The sequence below is a fragment of the Lynx rufus genome, unplaced genomic scaffold, assembly GCF_022079265.1.
Source record: "Lynx rufus isolate CCGP_SWC_20201006 ecotype Redwood Valley unplaced genomic scaffold, mLynRuf1.p SCAF_2, whole genome shotgun sequence".
NCBI lineage: Eukaryota > Metazoa > Chordata > Mammalia > Carnivora > Felidae > Lynx > Lynx rufus.
In genome coordinates this window covers 143,729,116-143,750,154 of record NW_025814834.1, presented here as the reverse complement: position 1 = coordinate 143,750,154, position 21,039 = coordinate 143,729,116, and the positions used below count along the sequence as shown (strand labels likewise).

The 21,039-nt window shown below is 38.5% G+C and overlaps 2 protein-coding genes and 2 non-coding genes across 4 annotated transcripts in view; 3 read left to right on the top strand and 1 right to left on the bottom strand.

Annotated features, from left to right (window-relative positions):
* The first annotated feature begins 1,708 nt into the window (after positions 1–1,708).
* RPL5 (ribosomal protein L5) lies at positions 1,709–10,900 on the top strand. Its single transcript, XM_047082318.1, has 9 exons — positions 1,709–1,802; positions 1,918–2,027; positions 3,004–3,073; positions 3,157–3,272; positions 4,409–4,543; positions 5,865–6,067; positions 7,166–7,343; positions 10,208–10,296; positions 10,730–10,900. The coding sequence occupies exons 1-9, from the start codon at positions 1,709–1,711 to the stop codon at positions 10,827–10,829; spliced, it is 1,095 nt and encodes a 364-aa protein (XP_046938274.1). The 3' UTR covers positions 10,830–10,900.
* Positions 7,000–7,095, top strand: LOC124516798 (small nucleolar RNA SNORD21). Its single transcript, XR_006963189.1, has one exon. It is a non-coding gene; the product is annotated as a small nucleolar RNA SNORD21 (small nucleolar RNA).
* LOC124516808 (small nucleolar RNA SNORA66) lies at positions 10,382–10,518 on the top strand. Its single transcript, XR_006963197.1, has one exon. It is a non-coding gene; the product is annotated as a small nucleolar RNA SNORA66 (small nucleolar RNA).
* DIPK1A (divergent protein kinase domain 1A) overlaps positions 10,660–21,039 on the bottom strand; it is a 109,662-nt gene continuing 99,282 nt past the window's right edge. The window contains exons 3-5 of the mRNA XM_047083826.1: positions 19,573–19,680; positions 14,412–14,588; positions 10,660–13,150 (exon numbers count right to left, since the gene is read on the bottom strand). Of these exons, the coding sequence (XP_046939782.1) occupies positions 12,338–13,150; positions 14,412–14,588; positions 19,573–19,680 (1,098 nt within the window). The 3' untranslated portion in view covers positions 10,660–12,337. The remainder of the gene's footprint in view (positions 13,151–14,411; positions 14,589–19,572; positions 19,681–21,039) is intronic.

The following is a 21,039-nucleotide window of genomic DNA, read 5'->3' as shown; positions in this document are numbered from 1 at the left end:
GTTAGGTAAGGGTGCTAAATAAGTTCCCCTGGCTCCTGGTATCACCATCTGCACTGGCTGAGCCAGCCAATACTTGCTATAGACCCCCAGCGGCAGCCAAAGGCAATAGGGGCATATATTTTTAATTTTGTTGTTATGAAGACTAATAACGTAAGAAGAAGTACAAGGAGGATAAAACAATGTTTAATTCAACAATGTGTTAGGTTGCTTCATAACTTCTAAATATTCAGCTGCATGATATGTGGGCCTTCATACATACTCTTGCCCTAAAACATGTAAAATTAGGGGTGGGCCTATTTCCAGGTAGATTTCCCTTCTGATCCTTCCCCCCTCCAGGGTAAGCAGGGCCTGAAAAAGACATGTGGCACCTTTCAGAGGCTAATAAATTAGTGAAACACCAAAATGAAGATCTTTATTTTCTATAAATATAAGTTATATACTTCTTTCCTTGTACTTCTAAAAGCCACTTGGCAAAGATTGAACCACACTTGTCCGTGAAATGTTTTAACATTTCTCCTTGAAAGCTCTGTTGACATTGGCCAGAGTGGACTCGATGTACATTTTTCCTGTTATATAAGAAGTTACAAATGAAACCAGAGGAAATTAGTATCATAATTTTAGTTTAGTCCAGTGGCAGTTTTTTGGAGCCACTTAACCTTGTCATTCTGTTTGACAGACCCTCCTCCCTGCTCTGATATTGAGCAGTTTGCACACTGATTTTTTCCTGCTAGATAATTATATGTACATTCACTTCCCAAGAGTAAGTTTAAAGTTTGAATGATGGGGGTATAGAGTTAACACTCATTCTGAAGATGGGAATATTTTAAGCAGCTGTGCTGGTAAGTACTTCGCTTTCTTTTCCTGGTAGCATCAGTAAATTCCATTACTGGACAAAATAAGATTTGTTTTCTGCTTTCCTGAGACCTCCTGCATTGATTGAGATTGAGGCCAAATTAAAAATTGAGATTCCTGGGACCAAACCAGCAAGTTTGATTCAGGAAAGGTGGGATATTCAGATATCTGCATTTTAACCAGTACTCAAATGATTCTCATGCAATAGCCCAACGACCACCTTTGAAATGCTATTAGGTAAGGGAGTACTTTCTCTTGAGGCGCTTTTTTGTTTGGTTGGTGCTTGTTGATTGGTTCTCCTCAGTCTGCGTGTGTAGAACACGGAAAGGGAACAGCTTATTCCTTAATTTAAATTAGTTTTGAAAGAATGAAAAAAAAAGTACTTACAGAGAAAAATTAAGCTGACTAGCTCAGAGTGATGGAGGGAAAAAGAATGAAGCTGTCAGGGATCAAGAAAGATGATGGAGGTAAAGGGGTGCAGTAAGTAGTTCTTTTACCATTTAACAAACACCAAGCACTTACTGAATGCCAGCATTGTGCTAGGCAATTCAAGGGTGAACTGGGACTTCAGGGCCCACCCTCAGGGTGTTTACAGGGGAGGGTAGGCTGAAGCAGATTTGAAGGTGCTGTGGGAAGGCAGAAGAGAGGCTCCTTCCTCACTCAGGTTTGAAGTACTGGGACAAGGCTTCCTGAAGAGATCCTGTATGACCTGGACCCGGATGAGTAGTCCAGGTCCAGGAGGTAGAGTCCTGGAGGGTGCAAACGAGCTGCACAGCAAATATATTCTATTTAATTTTAAACTTTTTTTCCTATTTACAAAGTCATATATGTTCGTTACGAAACAACTTCTTAGCATATGAAACTGACAACTTCTATAATCATCCCTGCTACTTACCGCCTATCCCAACCGGATTTCCAGCCAGGAGTTTGGGGACTCGGTGGCTTTGAAGGTTTGTTACTGACCGGCGAAGTCCAGCATCTGTCCTCCCGCCAGATGGGGGCAGTACTCCGCACGCCTAGGGCCGGCGCGCTCTCTCTTCCATACGTCGCTCGCGTGATCATCAGTGCTACATACTGCGCCTGCGCACGGACTGAGGCCTTTTCCCCCCGCGGAGCGCTGCTGGGCCTGCTGGTCTGTGGCGAGCCGCGGACGCCGGTCTCTGTTCCGCAGGATGGTGAGTGGATATCTGGAATCGGGGCTACGGATGCACGGGGGTTCCCTGTCCTTGCTCAAACGCCAGCCTAGGATCCGTTTCGCGCGGCGCTGGGGTTGGATGGCGTTCGATAGTGGGCTCTGCTGAGGTAGGGCTGCCGCTCCCAGCGTGGCCTTAATGGCTGCCGCCCGGCGCGCAAGCTTGGGGGAGGGGTTGACGAAGAAAATCAGGAGCCGGGGCGGCGGATTGAGGAGGGGGATGATTTTAGTAGACAGGCTGTGGGGATAGTGCCGGCTTGTCCGAAGGGGCACCAGCAGGCGGGGAAGATTGCATGCAGTCGGTCCCGTGAGTAGCTGGGGATGCCTGAGTGGAGATGGGCTGCGGCTCCTCGGACTCGTCCAGCCCTGACTGCTCCGTGGTTTTTTCGGGAGAGTCTTGGGTCGGTGGGTCTTCCAGAGGTGGCTTTTAAACTTAACAGTCAGCCTGGAGGCTGTGGCTTTTCTGAGCCCCGAAAGGAAGCTCCTTTAGTTGGTAGGTGCCTCCTGCCTCTGTCTCTAGACTGTTGCTGGCACTAGTTTTTAATGATTTGGGGGATGGGGCGTTGCTTTGGTTCGAGGGGGATAGTGCTCTTTTAATCGGGAGTAATTGCTAAATATGCCCTTGACCAGATGAGTTTTGTGGCAAGTAATTGAGGCTTTTGGAAAACGTGCGTGGACAGTGCAGGAAATACGAGGTTAGGTTCTCAAAATGAGACGTATGGTGTTTGGAACAAACTGACGTTAGGCAAGATTGCTGTCTAAAGCAATGCTTTGGAAAAGTGATTGATGGGAAGTAGAAAAAGTGATTCTTGACCCTCTGGTTTGAGAAACTGGAGTCTACAAAAGTGACAGTTGTGTGGATACACTCTTGAAGTGTTGTTTTGTTACAGTTAGCGCAGATATCAAAAATATCGTAAGCCATTTATCAAAGTTTTAATAACATTCTTCTATTCTTAAAGGGGTTTGTTAAAGTTGTCAAGAATAAGGCTTACTTCAAGAGATACCAAGTGAAATTTAGAAGAAGACGAGGTATGGTCAGTTACTCATGTTCACAATATTAGAAGATTCTGCAGTGGAACAGACTTTCTTAAATTGCTTTTTTTCCCCCCCAGAGGGTAAAACTGATTACTATGCCCGGAAACGCTTGGTAATTCAGGATAAAAATAAGTACAACACACCTAAATACAGGATGATAGTTCGCGTAACCAACAGAGATATCATTTGTCAGGTAAGTTGTATTCAGAACTCAAGCAACAGATGGTAAACCTCACCCTCTTTAACTGAATGCTGGAGAAGTTGTACTTGGGGGGCAAAACACATGTATGGATTAGAGGCTCTCTAGTGCCTGGCATTTTAAAAACATTGAGTAGTGTTTTTCTTTTAGTAGGCCTGAAGTTGGAGCATGGGAGGGATTGGTACATTAAAATACTCAACTGAAAAATTGGCCATGTTTGACAATCCTGACCAAACTAGTTTAATCCCATTTTCTAATGGTGGGGGAGAGGATTGGAGAAATCTAGGGTATATACTATTCTTGTAGGGGTAGGAGGATAAATTTGAGGCCAAGTATGTTCTTGCATTTTCCAGTTCCAAGAGAGTAATAGAATTTGTTAACGGACTAAATCCTGACTTGTGCTGTATGGCCTTATATGCCACAATACCACTGCTTATTGAAGAGAGAGTTGTGGAGGTTAAATTAGGTTTTTAAGATTGTTTTTATTTCTGCTCATTGCTTGAAATAGGCCTTGATAAGTCTGTATGAAGGTGTCTTTCCCATAAAAGACATCCAGAAAATGGTTGTTTGCTCCTAGAAGCTAGTTTTCTGGGCTTTTACATTTAGGGAAAATTTTTCACAGTTAATGATTTGCTGAGCTTTTGCAGGCACACCTCTGTTTTCTGGGCAAACTAACAGTTCCTTCATCCCTAAGTTCAGATAACTGAACATTAGGTATTAGAAGCATTGTTGGACCTAGCTGTGCTTAGTTCAAAAGATGTTTGAAATAATGATAGATTCCTTTTTTGACTTTTTCATGATGCCTCTTTAATTCATTGACTAATGCAGCTAAGTCTTTTCAGTATTTGGAAAGAACAACAGTTTTATTCCAAAGGCATTTCGATGTTCAATGTCTGTGTGGTGCTTTTAGTTCAATTTGTGATATTATGACATTTACAGAAAACCTATCTGCTATAGTTGACCAAACCATAAACTCCCATTGGTAAGGTTAACAAAGATTCTAAGCGTTGTAATTTGTGTCCAGCTTTTTTCTTTTTCTTTTTTTTTAAGTCCTTTGAAAAAGAAGACACCTAGGACAAGTAATCATACAGTTGAAAATACAGATTACTAATCTGGTTTTTCTCTTACAGATTGCTTATGCCCGTATAGAAGGAGACATGATAGTTTGTGCAGCGTATGCTCATGAACTCCCAAAGTATGGTGTGAAGGTTGGCCTGACAAATTATGCTGCAGCATATTGTACTGGCCTGCTGCTGGCCCGCAGGGTATGTAGAAGATAACTTTGATGTTTTACAACTCGCTCATTGTTAAGAGTTGTCTGCCAGGTAGATGTTCACACATGAATAAGATACTCTCAGCTGTGGCTTCTGGGAAGTGCCTGTTGTTGTACTGTTGCTTACAAGGTCATCATCAGGGAAGACAATTTTATAAATACAAAGTTTGAGACTACACAGTTTTCTAGTACTCTGGGGAGATAGTTTTTGTTTTTTTACCCTGTGGGTTGGGTCTAGATCACTAGAGTATAAACCAAAGAATGATAGCCACTAGCCACATGTGGATGTTGAGCACATGAAATGTGGCTGGTGCTGTTGAGGAATTGAATTCAAACAATTTTAGTATATGTGCTGCTGAAGCGAGCACTGAATTTAAACAATTTTAAATAGCCATCTGTAGGTTAATTATTGCCTTGTTGGATGTTGCAGACCTTTATTCAGAGGTATAGATTTTCTGACCATCAGTGCACATTTAAAATGCAGGCTGCACTCCTCACTCTGGAATCTATAATACGATGTCCAGGTTATACACATGTTAATTTTGAGAAACAATGTTTTAAATTTGGGGAGGGTGAGCAGGCATGGGTATGGGATTCAGTTTTTTTAATCATTTTTGCCTTTGGGTGGCATCATTTCCTATAATACGTGGAAAGTAGATGCAAATGTGATTTTTTTTTTGCCTTTTGTTTTCTGTTACCGATCTTGTTTTGCATTGGAAATGTTAAGCATGCATCATTGTTAGGGACCCACATTTTCATTGGTTATAAATATGCTTGAGTAGGAGTGGGAAGCATCGTCCTTATATATGAGAACAATGTGGTACAAACTCACACTGCTTGTGGTGAAGTTCTAGTTAGATGTACTAGCAGAGGAGTCACCCTTATTGATGTAATGTCTTTGGAGAGTAGAGCTCTCCAGATGTTCTCTTCTGCCCAGGATCCTCCTCCTAAGATTTTAATGAAATTAATCAAAACTAAATGTGTGATAACGTAAATAGTTGAATTTTATTGTAGCCAAATAAGACTGAAGAAATGTGGAGAATATCTCCCTTGAGTAGATACATACAGCATGGTTACATCTTAATTGATGGCTACATAAATCAAGTATGGACATGTAGCAAAGGTTCAGAAGCTACAAGACAAAATTGTTATAAATTCGAAGGTCTGAAGTTTCTTTTTGTAGCATCTTAATATTTAAGTTGGTACAAAGGGATAAGTGAATTGGAAGGAAATTTTTTCTCCTCAAGTCATTAATGTTGTGACTGGATGTTAGAATTGTTTAAATATATTTAGACTGGCTTTTTTGTTAATAGCTTCTCAATAGGTTTGGCATGGATAAGATCTATGAAGGCCAAGTAGAAGTGACTGGAGATGAATACAATGTGGAAAGCATTGATGGTCAACCTGGTGCCTTCACCTGCTATTTGGATGCAGGTCTTGCCAGAACTACTACTGGAAATAAAGTTTTTGGGGCCCTCAAGGGAGCTGTGGATGGAGGCTTGTCTATTCCTCACAGGTAATAGTATTCAAATCTTCATTGTTTAGACTCCAGTATTTCCATTTCTAACTGGTTGGACTCTCGAGATTACTGAATCAATTAAAATAATAGGAAGCTATCATTGTGTACCTGCTATATGCTTAATACTATGCAAAAGGAACCTGGCAGGGCAGGAAGGAATTGTAACATATTTCATAAATGAGACTGAGGTTCAGAGGTAAATGATTCGTTCAAGGTTTTAGAGCCAGTAGCAGAAAAGCCAGGGTTGAAACCACCAGCTTTTGTGTTGTGGCTTAGTTTTGGTTAGAAATGAGCAACTCAAGTTCATTCCCCTCCCAGTGCATTTTCTTTTCATTCAGAATGAAAATTGCCTTATTCAGTTATGGGAAACTGTCAACTCCAGGAAAAGATTTTGAGAAAAGGCTTAAGATAAATTCCCAAACTTTCCACTGGAAATAAGATTGTAGATCATTAGAGGCTAAGTAGGTGATTTTAATTTGGTAGTTCCTTTGGTTTAAGTTAATGATTTTTGTTATTGTTGAGTAGATGCATCTTTAAGACATGATTTATTATTAGCCTCGTAAGGTTATTTAAGTAGTTGGTGACTTAACCAAAATTTTATCTGGCTATAGGTTTTGGCGTTGGAGAGGTTAGCCTATGAAATGTAACCTAACTGGAACTTTTATAATGGTGGGACATAAATTTTTAGGGACCTGCAGATCTCTTGCAAAGCACCTATTAGATGTGGTCTTGAACAAATCACTTATCTCCATGTACTCTGAGGCACCACTGAGAAATTCTAGGGTTTGGGGGGGGAACAGTTTTGAAACCATTTCCTATACTAATATGGAAAACTAACTTGATAGTGGTAGAAGCTTGATTCGTTTCGTGACTTTTAAAGGTGTTTGTGGCATGATTTTCTCTTCTATCTGGGAATTCAGAGATCAGCTGCTGAATGATGATATCCCACTAACTGAGCAGTCAGTAGTTGGTCCTTTGGTTGCATATGATGCAATTAATTGTTTCAAGACGGGACTGATGGCAGCTACTGAAGTGAATTCCTGCTAGTGAACTGATTTCAATCATTACATACTAAAATGAAAAACTTTGTTTTAGTACCAAACGATTCCCTGGTTATGATTCAGAAAGCAAGGAATTCAATGCAGAAGTACATCGGAAGCACATCATGGGTCAAAATGTTGCAGATTATATGCGTTACCTAATGGAAGAAGATGAAGATGCTTACAAAAAACAGTTCTCTCAATACATAAAGAACAACGTTACTCCAGACATGGTAAAAATTTTAACTAAAAATTCCTGTATTGGTTAGTTTATAGAGCGCTTTACTACTTGGTTTTGGTGGGTACATTAGTAGTTTTATTTCCAGTTAACATCTACAAGTTGAATATGAGTATGTTAATAGGTATAGATGGACTCAAATGAGCTGTCCTTACCTTAAAATGGGATGACATGAAATTGGAATAGTGGGTAAGAGTAAGTTAAAAGTCAGACAAGGTAGAGGTGCCTGGGTGGCTCAGTCGGCTAAGTGTCCTTCAGGTCAGGTCATGATCTTGTTCGTGAGTTTGAGCCCTGCGTCGAGCTCAGAGCCTGGAGCCTGCTTTGCATTCTGTGTCTCCCTCTCTGCCCCTCCTCCACTCATGTTCTGTCGCTGTGTCTCAAAAATAAATAAACGTTAAAAAAAGAATTTATGAGCTCTAAAGTTTTACCTCCAAGGTTCTCTGTTAATCCATTGTAGTAATGGAAGATAATAGGCACAGAACACAAAAATCACACTGATTATTACAAAACTATTATGTAGCTTATGGAGTTGTATATAAATTGGAGGTTATATCAAATGTTCTTTTCTGTTAGTGAACAGTTTCCATTTTGACACAGTTTTGGTTATGAAAATCTTTTAAGTAGAGTTGTAATTGAAGATCACTGTCATTTGTATGCTTAGTACACAGTCTAGGGCTGAATAAACATAGCTTGAGTTTTAGAGCTAAGAAAAGGTTAGTATTTATGTTGGTAATTCAAGTACATGATAATTTTCAGAAATTTATGCTTTTATGTTACTATTGACATTGTCCTCATTTGCTGTGGTAAATAGGTCTTTTACTTGTGATGATTCTACTTGGCCTGCATAATTTTTCTTCCTAAACCATTTTTTACTCTGGTAATGTCACACTTGCTCAAAACTTTCCAAATTCCTAAGCTCCTTTCAGATACTATTTCTTAATGCTTTCTAATATATGTGGTGTACTCCAGCTGGACCACTCTTAGGCTAATGTACTTTTCCCAGCTAGCTCATTAATTTGATCTATGGAAGCCTGTTTTTCTGCATGGCTGCTGAAATCCTCTGCAGACGTTTGACTTGCCCTAGGAGGAAGTGGTTTTTACCTAAACTCATTATATGTACATGGTTGTATCTTCTCTTGGTTTCTCTTGGAACAAATGGACCAAGTTGCTTAGATTTATTAAATGACTGCACTTGAAGTCATCGAATAGATTTGTTAAATACAGTGGGGAGCTGTCATAAAGTGCCTAAAATAAAAGAGAAACTTTGAGGAGGGATTTAGGGAGTTGAGATCTCATGCAGTGAAAGTGTTGGCATTATTTTTTTTTGCTAAGTTTTTTTTTTTTTTTTAACGTTTATTTTTGAGACAGAGAGAGACAGAGCATGAATGGGGGAGGGTCAGAGAGAGGGAGACACAGAATCTGAAACAGGCTCCAGGCTCTGAGCTGTCAGCACAGAGCCCGATGCGGGGCTCGAACTCACGGACCGCAAGATCATGACCTGAGCCGACGTCGGCTGCTTAACTGACTGAGCCACCCAGGCGCCCCCTGTCTTTTGCTAAGTTTTATACAAATAAATGCATGTAGTGATATTTTCTCCATATTGAATGAGTAATTTTAGAGACTTGGATTACTGTGACTCATTCTTTAGGGGGCTCTGCTTGTTACTATATTGTGATAATGAACATTCAGGCATTTTATAGCTGCTTCATGACTTGGTCTTCCATAGAACCCGTCGTCATTTATTTGGAGGTGGTGATTGAAACAGTTCAGAGATACAGCATTGTTGTTTGATGAATTTTAGAACAAAATTCTCATTAAGATCTAATTGGATAGTGTCTCAGGGTTTTCTAGGGAAATTCAAACCTCTGTTTCCACAGAGGCCTAATACTGTTGCCAAATACTAGTGATTCCTAATAGTAATAGATAGAAGAGGTCCCTGGTATGCAGTTCTGGGTATAGCATTGAAAGATCTTATCAGGTACTGAAGGAAAATACAAATCGGGGGAATGTGGGAGAACACAAATGAATTTAGCAATTGCTTGTTGGCCCCATATACTCTTCATCTTAACATCTTAAATACTTGGTTTGGGCATGTATTCTCACTTGAATAAAAGAATTTAGGGGCGCCTGGGTGGCGCAGTCGGTTAAGCGTCCGACTTCAGCCAGGTCATGATCTCGCGGTCCGTGAGTTCGAGCCCCGCGTCAGGCTCTGGGCTGATGGCTCAGAGCCTGGAGCCTGTTTCCGGTTCTGTGTCTCCCTCTCTCTCTGCCCCTCCCCCGTTCATGCTCTGTCTCTCTCTGTCCCAAAAATAAATAAACGTTGAAAAAAAAAATTAAAAAAAAAAAAGAATTTAGGTCAGGGGCACCTGGGTGGCTCAGTTGGTTAAGTGTCATGTGCGTGCTCTCAAAAAGAATTTAGGTCAGACAGTATTTTATTTTTTAAAATGTATTTATTTTGAGAGAGCATGGGAAGGGGGAGTGGCAGAAAGCAAGAATTCCAAGCAGGCTCCACAGTGTCAGCACAGAGCCTGATGCAGGGTGTTAGAGATCATGACCTGAGCTGAGATTGAAGAGTCAGACATCTAACTGACTGAGCCACCCAGGCGCCCTGTTGTTTTTTTTGTTTTTTTTTTTTTTTAAGTTTATTTTGAAAATGCGCAAGTAGGGGAGGGAGGTCAGAGTATTTTAAAGAAAAGGTGGGTTACATGTAGAAATAGGAGATACCAGCATTGACCTAGTTTAGTTGCTTTTGACAGTCTGGTTTAGAAGGATGAAATAGAGCCAGTAGTAGAATGCAGTGTTACCTGTTGTAGGGCATGTGAAATGAAACCAAGTACTGTTTGCTTTGCTTTCTTTCAGATGGAGGAGATGTATAAGAAAGCTCATGCTGCTATTCGAGAGAATCCAGTCTATGAGAAGAAGCCTAAGAAAGAAGTCAAAAAGAAGAGGTATGCATCCTCCTGTTGTCTTTTTAAGAGAGGTTGGGAGGAGTTCCTTGCCTTGTTTTGTGTTATTCAGACTCTTAGTGAAGTTGTGCAAACTCGATCACTAACTCTGCATGATGTTGCAGAAGTGAGGGGAACCAGGTTTGCTAAAGTAATTATGGTGATAGAAATGTATTAGCCTCAGAAACTACTTACTGAGCTGACCCCTTCTATCCCAGTACAGTATAACTACCAGTTAACTGCATTTTTAAATAATGCATCTCTTTAATAATGGGTGTGGGGAAGTTAGCTTATGATCAGAAGTAGGTATATTGGAATTTGGATTGTTTGACCTGGTTGCAGTCTTGTCCTTTTCGAAGTTAAATATTTGTTTTTTATCCTCTAGCTATGGTTTTTAAAAATCACATTTGTCTCTTAATTTTACTCTGTTTTGTAGGTGGAACCGTCCCAAAATGTCTCTTGCCCAGAAGAAAGATCGGGTAGCTCAGAAGAAGGCAAGCTTCCTTAGAGCTCAGGAGCGGGCTGCTGAGAGCTAATAAACCAAACCACAATTTTCTATGAAGATTTTTCAGATAAAGACAATAATAAACTTATTCACCAAGCAGCAGTTTCTGTGTTAACCTCTTGTTAATGAAACTACAAGAAATAACCTCAAATATAAAAGCAGAGGAGTTGATGGGTTGTTTTTGTTTGCTTCAAGAAACAAGTATAACTTTACATATTGACTCAAAGTTCACACCTGCTTCTTGGGCTTCTGTTTTCCGTGACAGGAGTTGTCCCTCTAATTGTATGATATACAGCTCTCCTCTCCGTTAAAAAGTCTGGCAAGCAACAGACCAACCATCCACTAGGAAATATTTCTTCCATTCATTTATTGTAACCAGATGGTTAGTGGGAAGAAAAGGTACCTTCAAACTACACCATTTTAAAGTAAGCAAAACGTGCTCATCAATGGCTTTAATTTTTGAGGGAAGGCTGTCCAGTGAAGTTCACATAACATTTCACTTTAATCAGGTGAAACCTTGGAGCAAAAAATACTGGGTCTTCCTTCAAAAGAGGTTCCTTCAAAAGAGATGTTGAAAGGTACATGCCAGGTCTTAATAAACATGAAAATAACATGAACAAATACTAACTTGCATATCAAGTTCACATGGAAAAATAAATTTACATGCCTCTTAAGAAATAGCCCTTTGGCCAACAGGAAATACTGTTCAAAATGGGAAATTGTTATTAAAAAGTCCCATGATTTCAGAGTCTGCCTCTTTATGTCCCACTTCCCCATAGCTCAAATTCAGACTTGTGGATTTGGATTGAGTTGATGGCCTTAAGTCAGTTTTGAAGGACTGCTCATTGACACTATGAAGGACCCATCAAATCAAGGATGATGAAAGCTCATCCAGTTTCAGCCTCTAAACTTGGCAGTTACATATTGCCAAGTAGAACACTTTCTGATGGATTTTTGTTTTTAAGCTAATAGCCACTCAACATTCTGAAGCCATGTAACAAATGTTTTTAGGTCTATAAATACAACAAACCATGCTATTAACCCAACATCTGTTTATAAAGGAGTAACTTTACCTGCTTTGCAGTCTTAATTTCTTGTTAATGTGCAAACTTTACCATGCTAAGACTTCAGTAAGTGTACGTATATATATTTTTTTAAACAGCAGCTTCGTTGCAATGTTTCCAGCAATGGTATTTTGGCTTAAGTAAAATCTACGAAATACTCTCACTGTTTATGGGATGAGGCTTTTCACAGCATTATTTTAGGTCATTAGTCAAAATAGTTAACACAGTGAATGTACTGGGAAGAAATGTACCAGGGCTTCTAATGCAGGAATTAATCTTTGGATCAGTTCATCCTATACCTCCTGCCATTCCTTCAAGCAGTCAATATGTATCTTAAGATGATGGCTTCTTAAAACCAGGGAAAAGGGGTTTTTTATAACTGGAAAGGATTTGAGTCAGAAGCCATTTTTTTAATGCTCAAAATTTTTCCTTAGAATTGTTAAGTTTCCTATGATGGTCACGATGTCCAAATGAACTAAGAGTCATTTGTGTAGGAAATTTTCTTCCACAGTAATGTTTTCAGGTTATTTAGTATCAAAGAATGTTCCATTTCCATTTGATTTGCTGTGACTTTGAGAGCAATACAAGAATAAAGTTGCTTTTCCAATTCTTCACGAATTTCAGTTGGAGCACCACGCAGTAGGTAGTCTTTGAGTAACTGACAGGCTTTTGCCAAGTTTGGTTGTATCACTTCTGAAGTACACTTCATTGTACTCTGATCACAGGTAGTTCGACAATCCGTGCCATAAACACAGTCCAAATCAGACTCACAGTGGCGATCCTTTATAAGTTCTTTCAGGTTTGTCTCTGGCACGATTTTTCTCATGTCCACCATTTTCAAATCATACTTATCATTATATCCTAGGTTTTTGGCACTAATATCACACATGAGGAAGTTTCCATACGGGCCGTGGAAAACATCTTCCACAAATTCCAGAAGTCCTATGGCTATTTTAGCCTTTCTAGGCCATGATGGTGTGAACAACTGATCCATGCTTCTTCTGAACCCAGATGGAATAAAAAGTTCAATGACCCATGGAAGGCTTATTCCATAAAGAGAGGTATATTCAACACTTTCCATCACATAGAGATCACCACAGAATCCCATTAATTTGGGGGTATGTTCTTTATCTTGAAGTATCACCATGAGAAGAAATTCATTTAGTTGAAGAAGTGCCCATGCTGACTTTGCTTCTCCCAAGGAAACCTGGCCATCTTTGTCTCCATCAGCCACCGTCAAGATGAGATTAACCAGTTCAGAGAGGTTTCCTTGGTCACCCAACTTTGCCTATGTGTATAAGGAATGAAAAATACCTCACATATAATATACATACTAACTTTACAGGATTACTATGCTAAGTAATGATCTTGTTACTGAATCTCCATAAAGGAACTTAATACATCTCCAAATATCATGCTTACTAAGTGAATAAGTATATTTTATATAATTATAGTAAAACCCACTTCATTAAGTATATATTTTTTTAAGAAATGGCCACCCTAGCTTCCATTAGCCCCTTGGGCCCTGTAGATAAATACAGTTATCCAAGACACTAAGTATTAGTTTTGTCTTATTTATACATTTACTTGCAAAATTGCAGTGTAATGTGCTCATATCCAAAGTTATAATGTGGGTCAATGGAAAATTATTTTCTCCTATTTTGTAGTTAAATACATTAATAGAACTATTTTGTTAAAGTTATATCATTCCAATGATGAAGGTTAAAAAGTATTGGGGCTCCCAGCTGGCTCAGTTGGAGGGGTGTGCAGCTCTTGATCTTGGGGTTGTGAGTTCAAGTCCCATGTTGGGTGTTTATTAAATAAAAACTAAAAAAAAAAAAAGTATTTCCCCATGAAGATTCTTGGGATAAATAGTCTGAAAATGTAAACTGTTCAAAGAAAAGAAAGATTTTTTAAAAAACTTATTTTGAGAGAAAGAGAAAGTGTGAGTAGGGGAAGGGCAGAGGCAGGGGGAGAGAATCCCAAGCAGGCTCCACACTCTCAGCGTAGAGCCCGATGTGGGGCTAGAACCCATGAACTGCAAGATCATGACCTGAGCCAAAACCACGAGTCGAATGTTTAACTGACTAAGTCAACCAGCAACCCCAGAAAAAAAAGATTTTGAGTGAAAATATGACAGCAATAAAAAGAGATTCTTTCCAAAATTGTAACTATTTTTATCTTTTAATATATTTAATCTTTGTATGAATATTTCTTTAAATTTTTGAAAAATAATTTACAATCAGGGTATGTATACTAATTTTATCCCCTCCCCCATCTTTAATAATGTATGCCAGTTACAGTGTCAAACTATAGAGCAGCTCATCAATTTAATGAATTCCCCTTTCATATCTGGATATTTTTAGCTATCATAAATAATGTTAATATAAACATCTTCCACACATTTTGTTTGAATTATTTCCTCAAGATGGAGACCTTGATACAGGTTAAAGAATACCAACATTTTTGTGGCTTAGGATGAGGTTTTACCAACTCTTCCAGAAGAATATACTGCCTCACACTAACAACATGTGAATGGATATACTTACTTTAAAGAGACTGTAGACCATTTCTTTGAATTTCTGTACAGTTGTTCCCCTAGTTGGCTTATCAAATAGCACTATTTCTTTCCTTGGTTCCAATTCAGTCCCAAAATCAAGATGAAGTGCTTGTTCCATTTGACATTTCACAACACCTGGTAGATTACCCCAAATCCCTAAATACATCTATATGAAAAAAGAATGACAAATTATTCTTTAGGCTAAGTAGAAAATTTTCCCACTGTATTTTTAGTGTCCTCTTCTTATAAAAACACACAAAGTAACAAAACATTAGGATTGAGCTTTTGTCCATAACTTTTTTAGATTATAAAAGCTATGCATGCTTAAATACATATATTTTTGACCATAATGAATTTTATTTTTTCCAGTTTTTAAATTGTGGCAAAATATTAAAAACATAAAATTTACCATCTTAACCACTTTGGTATTACATTCACAATGTTGTGCAGCCATCACCACCATCCATCTGCAGAACTCTTCATCTCATAAAAGTTAAACTCTATACTCATTAAATAATAACTCCTGCTCTCCCTCCTCACCCACCCCAGCCCCTGACATCACCATTCTATTTTCTGTCTTTACAGTTTTAACTAATCTAAGTATCTCATATAAATGGAACAATACAAAACTTGTCTTTTTGTGACTGGCTTATTTCACTTAGCATAATGTCCTCAAGATTCATCCATGTATTAGCATGTATCAGAATTTCTTCCTTTTTAAAGCTAATAACCCATATGTATATACCACATTTTGCATTTCTATTCACCTGCTGATAGACACTTGAGTGCTTCCTCATTGTAGCTACTGTGAATAATGCTGATATGAACATTGTACAGATATCTTTTATAAAGACTCTGCTTTCAATTTGTTAAGGTATATACCCAGAAGTGAAATTGCTGGATCATAAAATCATTCTATGTTTAATATTTTGAGGAATTGCTATATTGCTTTTTGCAATGGCTGTGCCATATCACATTCCCACCAATAGTGCACAAGGGTTCCCAATTTCTTTCCATCCTTACCAACCCTTGTCAATTTCCATTTTTTGGATAGTAGCCATCCTAATGGCTGTGAGGTGGTATTTCATTGTGATTTTGATTTGCATTTCCCTAAGATCAAGTGATGCTGAGCATCTTTTCATGTACTTATTGGCCATTTGTGTATCTTTTTTTTTTTTTTTTGAGAAATGCCTATTCAAGTCCTTCGTACATTTTTAAATATGGTTGTTTTGCTGTTGTTGAGTTTTAGAAGTTCTCTATATATTCTGGATATTAACCTCTTATCAGATACATGATTTGCAAATGTTTTCTCTCATTCTGTGGATTTGCTTTTTACTCTATTGATATTCTTTTGATGCACAAAATTAAAACAAATTTTTTTTTAACATTTATTTATTTTTGAGAGACAGAGACAAAGCATGAGTGGGGGAAGGGCAGAGAGAGAGGGAGACACAGAATCTGAAGCAGGCTCCAGGCTCAGCACAGACCCTGATGCAGGGCTCAAACTCACAAACCATGAGATCATGACCTGAGCCAAAGTCGGATGCTTAACCAACTGGGCCATCCAGGCGCCCTTTGATGCACAAAATTTTAAATTTTTCTGAAGTACAATTTGTCTCTTTTTCTTTTGTTGCCTGTGCCTTTGGTGTCAGAGCCAAGGAATCATTGCCAAATCCAGTGTCATGAAGCTTTTGCCCTATATTTAAAAAAATTTTTTAATGTTTATTTATTCATTTTTGAGACAGGGCAGGGGGAAGGGCAGAGAGACAGGGAAAGAGAATCCCAAGCCGGCTCTGTGCTGTGAGTGCAGAGCCTGACACAGGGCCAAACTCACAAATTATGAGATCATGACCTGAGGTAAAATCAAGAGTCGGACACTTAACAGACTGAGCCACCCAGGTGCCCCTGCCCTATATTTTTTCCAAGAGTTTTATGGTTTCAGTTCTTACATTTTAGTCTTTAATATGTTTTGACTTAATTTTTGCATATGGCATTAGGTAAGGGTCCAACTTCGTTCTTTTGCATGTGGATATCCAGTTTTCCCAGCACCATTTGTTGAAAAGACTCCTTTCTCTACTGAATGGTGATAGCACTCTTGTCAAAAATTACTTGATCAGATATGTGGGTGCTTATTTCTAGGCTCTCTACTCTATTGATCTATATGTCTATCTTTATTCCAGTAAACATTGTTTTGATTACTGTAGCTGTGTAGTATTTTTTTTTTTCCAACTTTTTTTTTTTTTTTTTTTTTTTTTTTTTTTTTATTTTTGGGACAGAGAGAGACAGAGCATGAACGGGGGAGGGGCAGAGAGAGAGGGAGACACAGAATCGGAAACAGGCTCCAGGCTCCGAGCCATCAGCCCAGAGCCTGACGCGGGGCTCGAACTCACGGACCGCGAGATCGTGACCTGGCTGAAGTCGGACGCTTAACCGACTGCGCCACCCAGGCGCCCAGCTGTGTAGTATTTTTTTAATGTTTGTTTATTTTTTAATTTTTGACAGCAAGTGAGTGGGGAAGGGACACAGAGAGAGGATCTGAATCAGGCTCTGTGCTGACAACAGAGAGCATGATGCAGGGCTCGAACTCACGGACTGTGAGATCTTGACCTGAGCCAAAGCTGGACGCTTAACCGACTGAGCCGCCCAGGCACCCCTTTATATAGTAAGTTTTGAAATCAGGAAATATGAATCCTCCAGCTCTGTAGTTCTTTTTCAAGATTGTTTTGCTATTTGGGGTTATTTGAGATTCCTTTTTAATTTTGGGGTGGGTTTTTCTATTTCTGCAAAAAATGTCATCAGGATTTTGAAAGAGATTAACAATACTAAGTCTTTCAATTCATGAACATGGGATATGTTTCCATTTGTTTATGTCTTTAATTCTTTCAACAATGCTTTGAAGTTATCATTGTACAAGTCCTTTACCTCCTTGGGTATGTTAATTCCTAGGTACTTTATTCTTTTCGATGCTATTGTAAATGGTTTTCTTAACTTCCTTTGTGGATTGTTCATTGTTAGTGTACAGAAATACAACTGGTTTTTATGTGTTGACTTTGTTTCTTGCTACTTTGCTGAATTAATTTATTAGCTTAACAATTTTTTTCTATATAAAAGGTTTTTCTACCAAAACAAGGTTTTTTATATAAAAGATCATGTCATCTGCATACAAAAATAATTTTACTTTTTCCTTTCTAATTTGGATGCCTTTTATTTTATTTTATTATTTTATTTTTTTTTAAATTTTTTTTCAACGTTTATTTATTTTTGGGACAGAGAGAGACAGAGCATGAACAGGGGAGGGGCAGAGAGAGAGGGAGACACAGAATCGGAAACAGGCTCCAGGCTCCGAGCCATCAGCCCAGAGCCCGACGCGGGGCTCGAACTCACGGACCGCGAGATCGTGACCTGGCTGAAGTCGGACGCTTAACCGACTGCGCCACCCAGGCGCCCCTTTGGATGCCTTTTAAAATTTCTCTTACTTGTCTGTTTGGCTAGAACTTCCAGTACTGTTTTGAATACAGGTGGCAACAGTGGGCATTCTTGCCTTGTTCCTGAATTTAAAGGAAAAGCTTTCAGACTTTCACCATCAAGTATGAAATTAGCTGTGGATTTTTCATATATGGATTTTATTATGTTGTAGTTGCCTTCTAATTCCTGCTTTGTTGGGGGCGCCTGGGTGGCTAAGTCGGTTAAGCGTCCGACTTCAGCTCAGGTCACGATCTCATGGTCGGTGAGTTCGAGCCCCGCGTCAGGCTCTGGGCTGATGGCTCAGAGCCTGGAGCCTGCTTCCAATTCTGTGTCTCCCTCTCTCTCTACCCCTCCCCCGTTCATGCTGTGTCTCTCTCTGTTTCAAAAATAAATAAACGTTTAAAAAAAAAATTCGTTAATTCCTGCTTTGTTGAGTATTTTTATCATGAAAGGGTACTGAATTTTGTCAAATACTTTTTTCCTGCATCAACTGAGATGATCCCAGGGTTTTTTTCCCCTTCATTCTGTTAATCTAGTATATTAAATTGATTGATTTTTGTATCTTGAACCATCCTTGCATTCCAGGAATAAATCCTATTTGGTCACAGTGTATGATCTTTTTATTACATTCATTTTGGTTGGGTAGTATTTTGTTGAGGATTTTGCATTAATGTTCACAAGGTCTGTAGATTTTCTGTAGTGTCTTTATCTGGCTTTGGTATCAGGGTAATGCTGGCCTCACAGAATGAGTTAGGAAGTATTCCCTCCTTTTCAATTTTTTGGGAAAGGTTGAGAAGCATTTAAATGTTTGGTAGAATTCACCAGTGAAGGCAACAGGGTCAGGGCTTTTCTTGTTGGGAGACTTTTCATTACTAATTCAATCTCCTTCCTAGTTGTAGGTCTGTTCAGATTTTCTATTTCTTGGTAGGCTTTCTGTTTCTAGGAATTTGTCCATTTCATCTAGGTTATTTAACCTGGTGTTACAATTGTTTATAGTACTCATTTAATACTTTTTATTTCTATAGAATCAATAGTAATATCCCCATTTCAGTCTTGATTTTAGAAATTTGAGCCTTCTCTTTTCTTCTTAGACCATCTAGCTAAAGGTTTGTCAATTTTGTTGATATTTTCCAAAAAGCAACCTTTGGTTTCATTGATTTTTTTCTATTGTTTTTCTATTCTCCATTTCATTTCTCTCTCCTGTAATCTGTATTATTTATTTTTTTTTTTGCTAGCTTTGGGTTTAGTTTGTTCTTTTTCAAGTTCCTTAAGTTGTAAAGTTAGGTTATTGATTTGAGATCTTTCTTGTTTCTTAATGTAAGCATTTATAGCTAGAAGTAAATTTTTTAAAGTCATATTACACAGAAAGATGAAAGGCAAAACTCATCTGTTTCCATTTCCCTAATCCCATACCCCAGAATCAGTCACTATTAATTAATATAAGATCCATAATGGAAGTAATCTTATCTATCTCAATTACCACTATATTCCTAACAACTAAAGTGTCTGGAATATACTGGGAATAAAGGATTAATATCTACTGGATGAGTGAATCAAAGCATACAAAATTAAAGTATATAAAATTTCCTAAAGCTCTGGCTCAAGAATTCTTTTAATAATATGTTAATTTAAGGTAAAAGTAGAGTGCACTATCAGTCTGGAATGTTTATTCATAATGTCCATACCTGATTGTTGGGCTTGGTGGATAAGCATTTCCCAAAGTAAAGAGTCTCTGTAACACAAAGGCTATTACATGCCGGTCCATCAATAACTCCAGTCTTGTACTTGTCACACTAAAAACCAGGAAACAAACACAGTAGTTAATGAAAAATGTTTATAAGAGGAAACATAATAAAGACACTGTAAAGAGATATCTATATTCTTTAAGATGTAGTTCTATGATGAAAAGAACTCAGGCTCTGGATTTGGACAGATTTGAACTTGAATCCAGAGCTTTGCTCTTACTTGCTATATGATGAGGAGAGATCTTGTTGGGACTATATTGTGCAAAAAACTGGAAGCTATTTTTCGCACTTAACAGGGTCTGAGGTGGTATGCTACCTGCTCTAAGATTAGAGGCACTCTTAAAAAATGGTTCTAATTTAAAATAAAAAATTAAAGTACCAAAATATTTTATGGGGTGCCTGGGTGACTCAGTCGGTTAAGCATCCAGTTCCTGACTTTGGCTCAGGTCATAGTTTGTGAGTTTGAGCCCCGTTTGGGCTCTGCGTTGACAGTATGGAGACTGCTTGGGATTCTGTCTGCCTGTCTCTCTCTCTTTCTCCCTCTGCCTCCCTCCTGCCCCTCCCTCACCCCTCAAAATAAATAAACATTTAAAAATAAAATAAAATGCCAAAATATTTTACAATAACAAAATAAAATTAGCTCATGATGTCATCTTGTCATCCTTGAGATCACCCAAAAACAAGAAAATAAGGAAAATAAACACAAACTCCTTAAGGCACAATTAATGAGGATGGCCTACCAAATTCAATGAAAATTATACCAGAGTCCAGAGTATGTTGAGATTAAATAACTGCTGTGATTTTACTTCTCAAAGTTGGCATAGAACCAAACAGATGGTACACTTGAGGGGCAGAACCACCACCCTGACTTACAATGAAAGTTTAAGGGAGCACAAGTTGTGGGAACTTTCAAGGACTCTATTTGCCATCATGAAATAGGAGGACAAGGCAGTGCTGAATGATAAATTCCTTAAAAATGTTACCTATGTTGGAGGCAGTCTGTTAATGAAATGGGTTGAGGGAAAGTATATTATGAGCATCTGCTGGGGAGATAACATTAGCTAAACCAATCTATGTGAATATTTTTGTCTCTATGTTTCTCCTTTTTTCTCTCTTTCACACACACACACACACACACACACACACACACACACACACACACACACACTCTGGACCACAGCAGCCTCATTACTAATACAGTTCACTGCTCCAGTTGCTTCCTGTAAATAACTGGTTGAGGAAGAACTCTTTTTGTTTAGTAACAAGTAATAACCAAGGAAACCAAGATCTACACAGCAAATCTACAAGAAAAAGGAGGAAATGAAATGTTATAAAAATAAATTTTCCAGAAATACGTTGCCATGAAGCAGATCAAGCATACGGCTGTGAATTCAAAGGACTTAATGA

Bases quoted from the DNA above. Each gene is read 5' to 3' on its own strand.
- RPL5 (XM_047082318.1), top strand. From the start codon at position 1,709: ATGAAACTGACAACTTCTATAATCATCCCTGCTACTTACCGCCTATCC. The intron at 1,803-1,917 runs GTTTGTTACTGA...CGTGATCATCAG, and splicing joins GGGACTCGGTGGCTTTGAAG to TGCTACATACTGCGCCTGCG. The intron at 2,028-3,003 runs GTGAGTGGATAT...CTATTCTTAAAG, and splicing joins GGTCTCTGTTCCGCAGGATG to GGGTTTGTTAAAGTTGTCAA.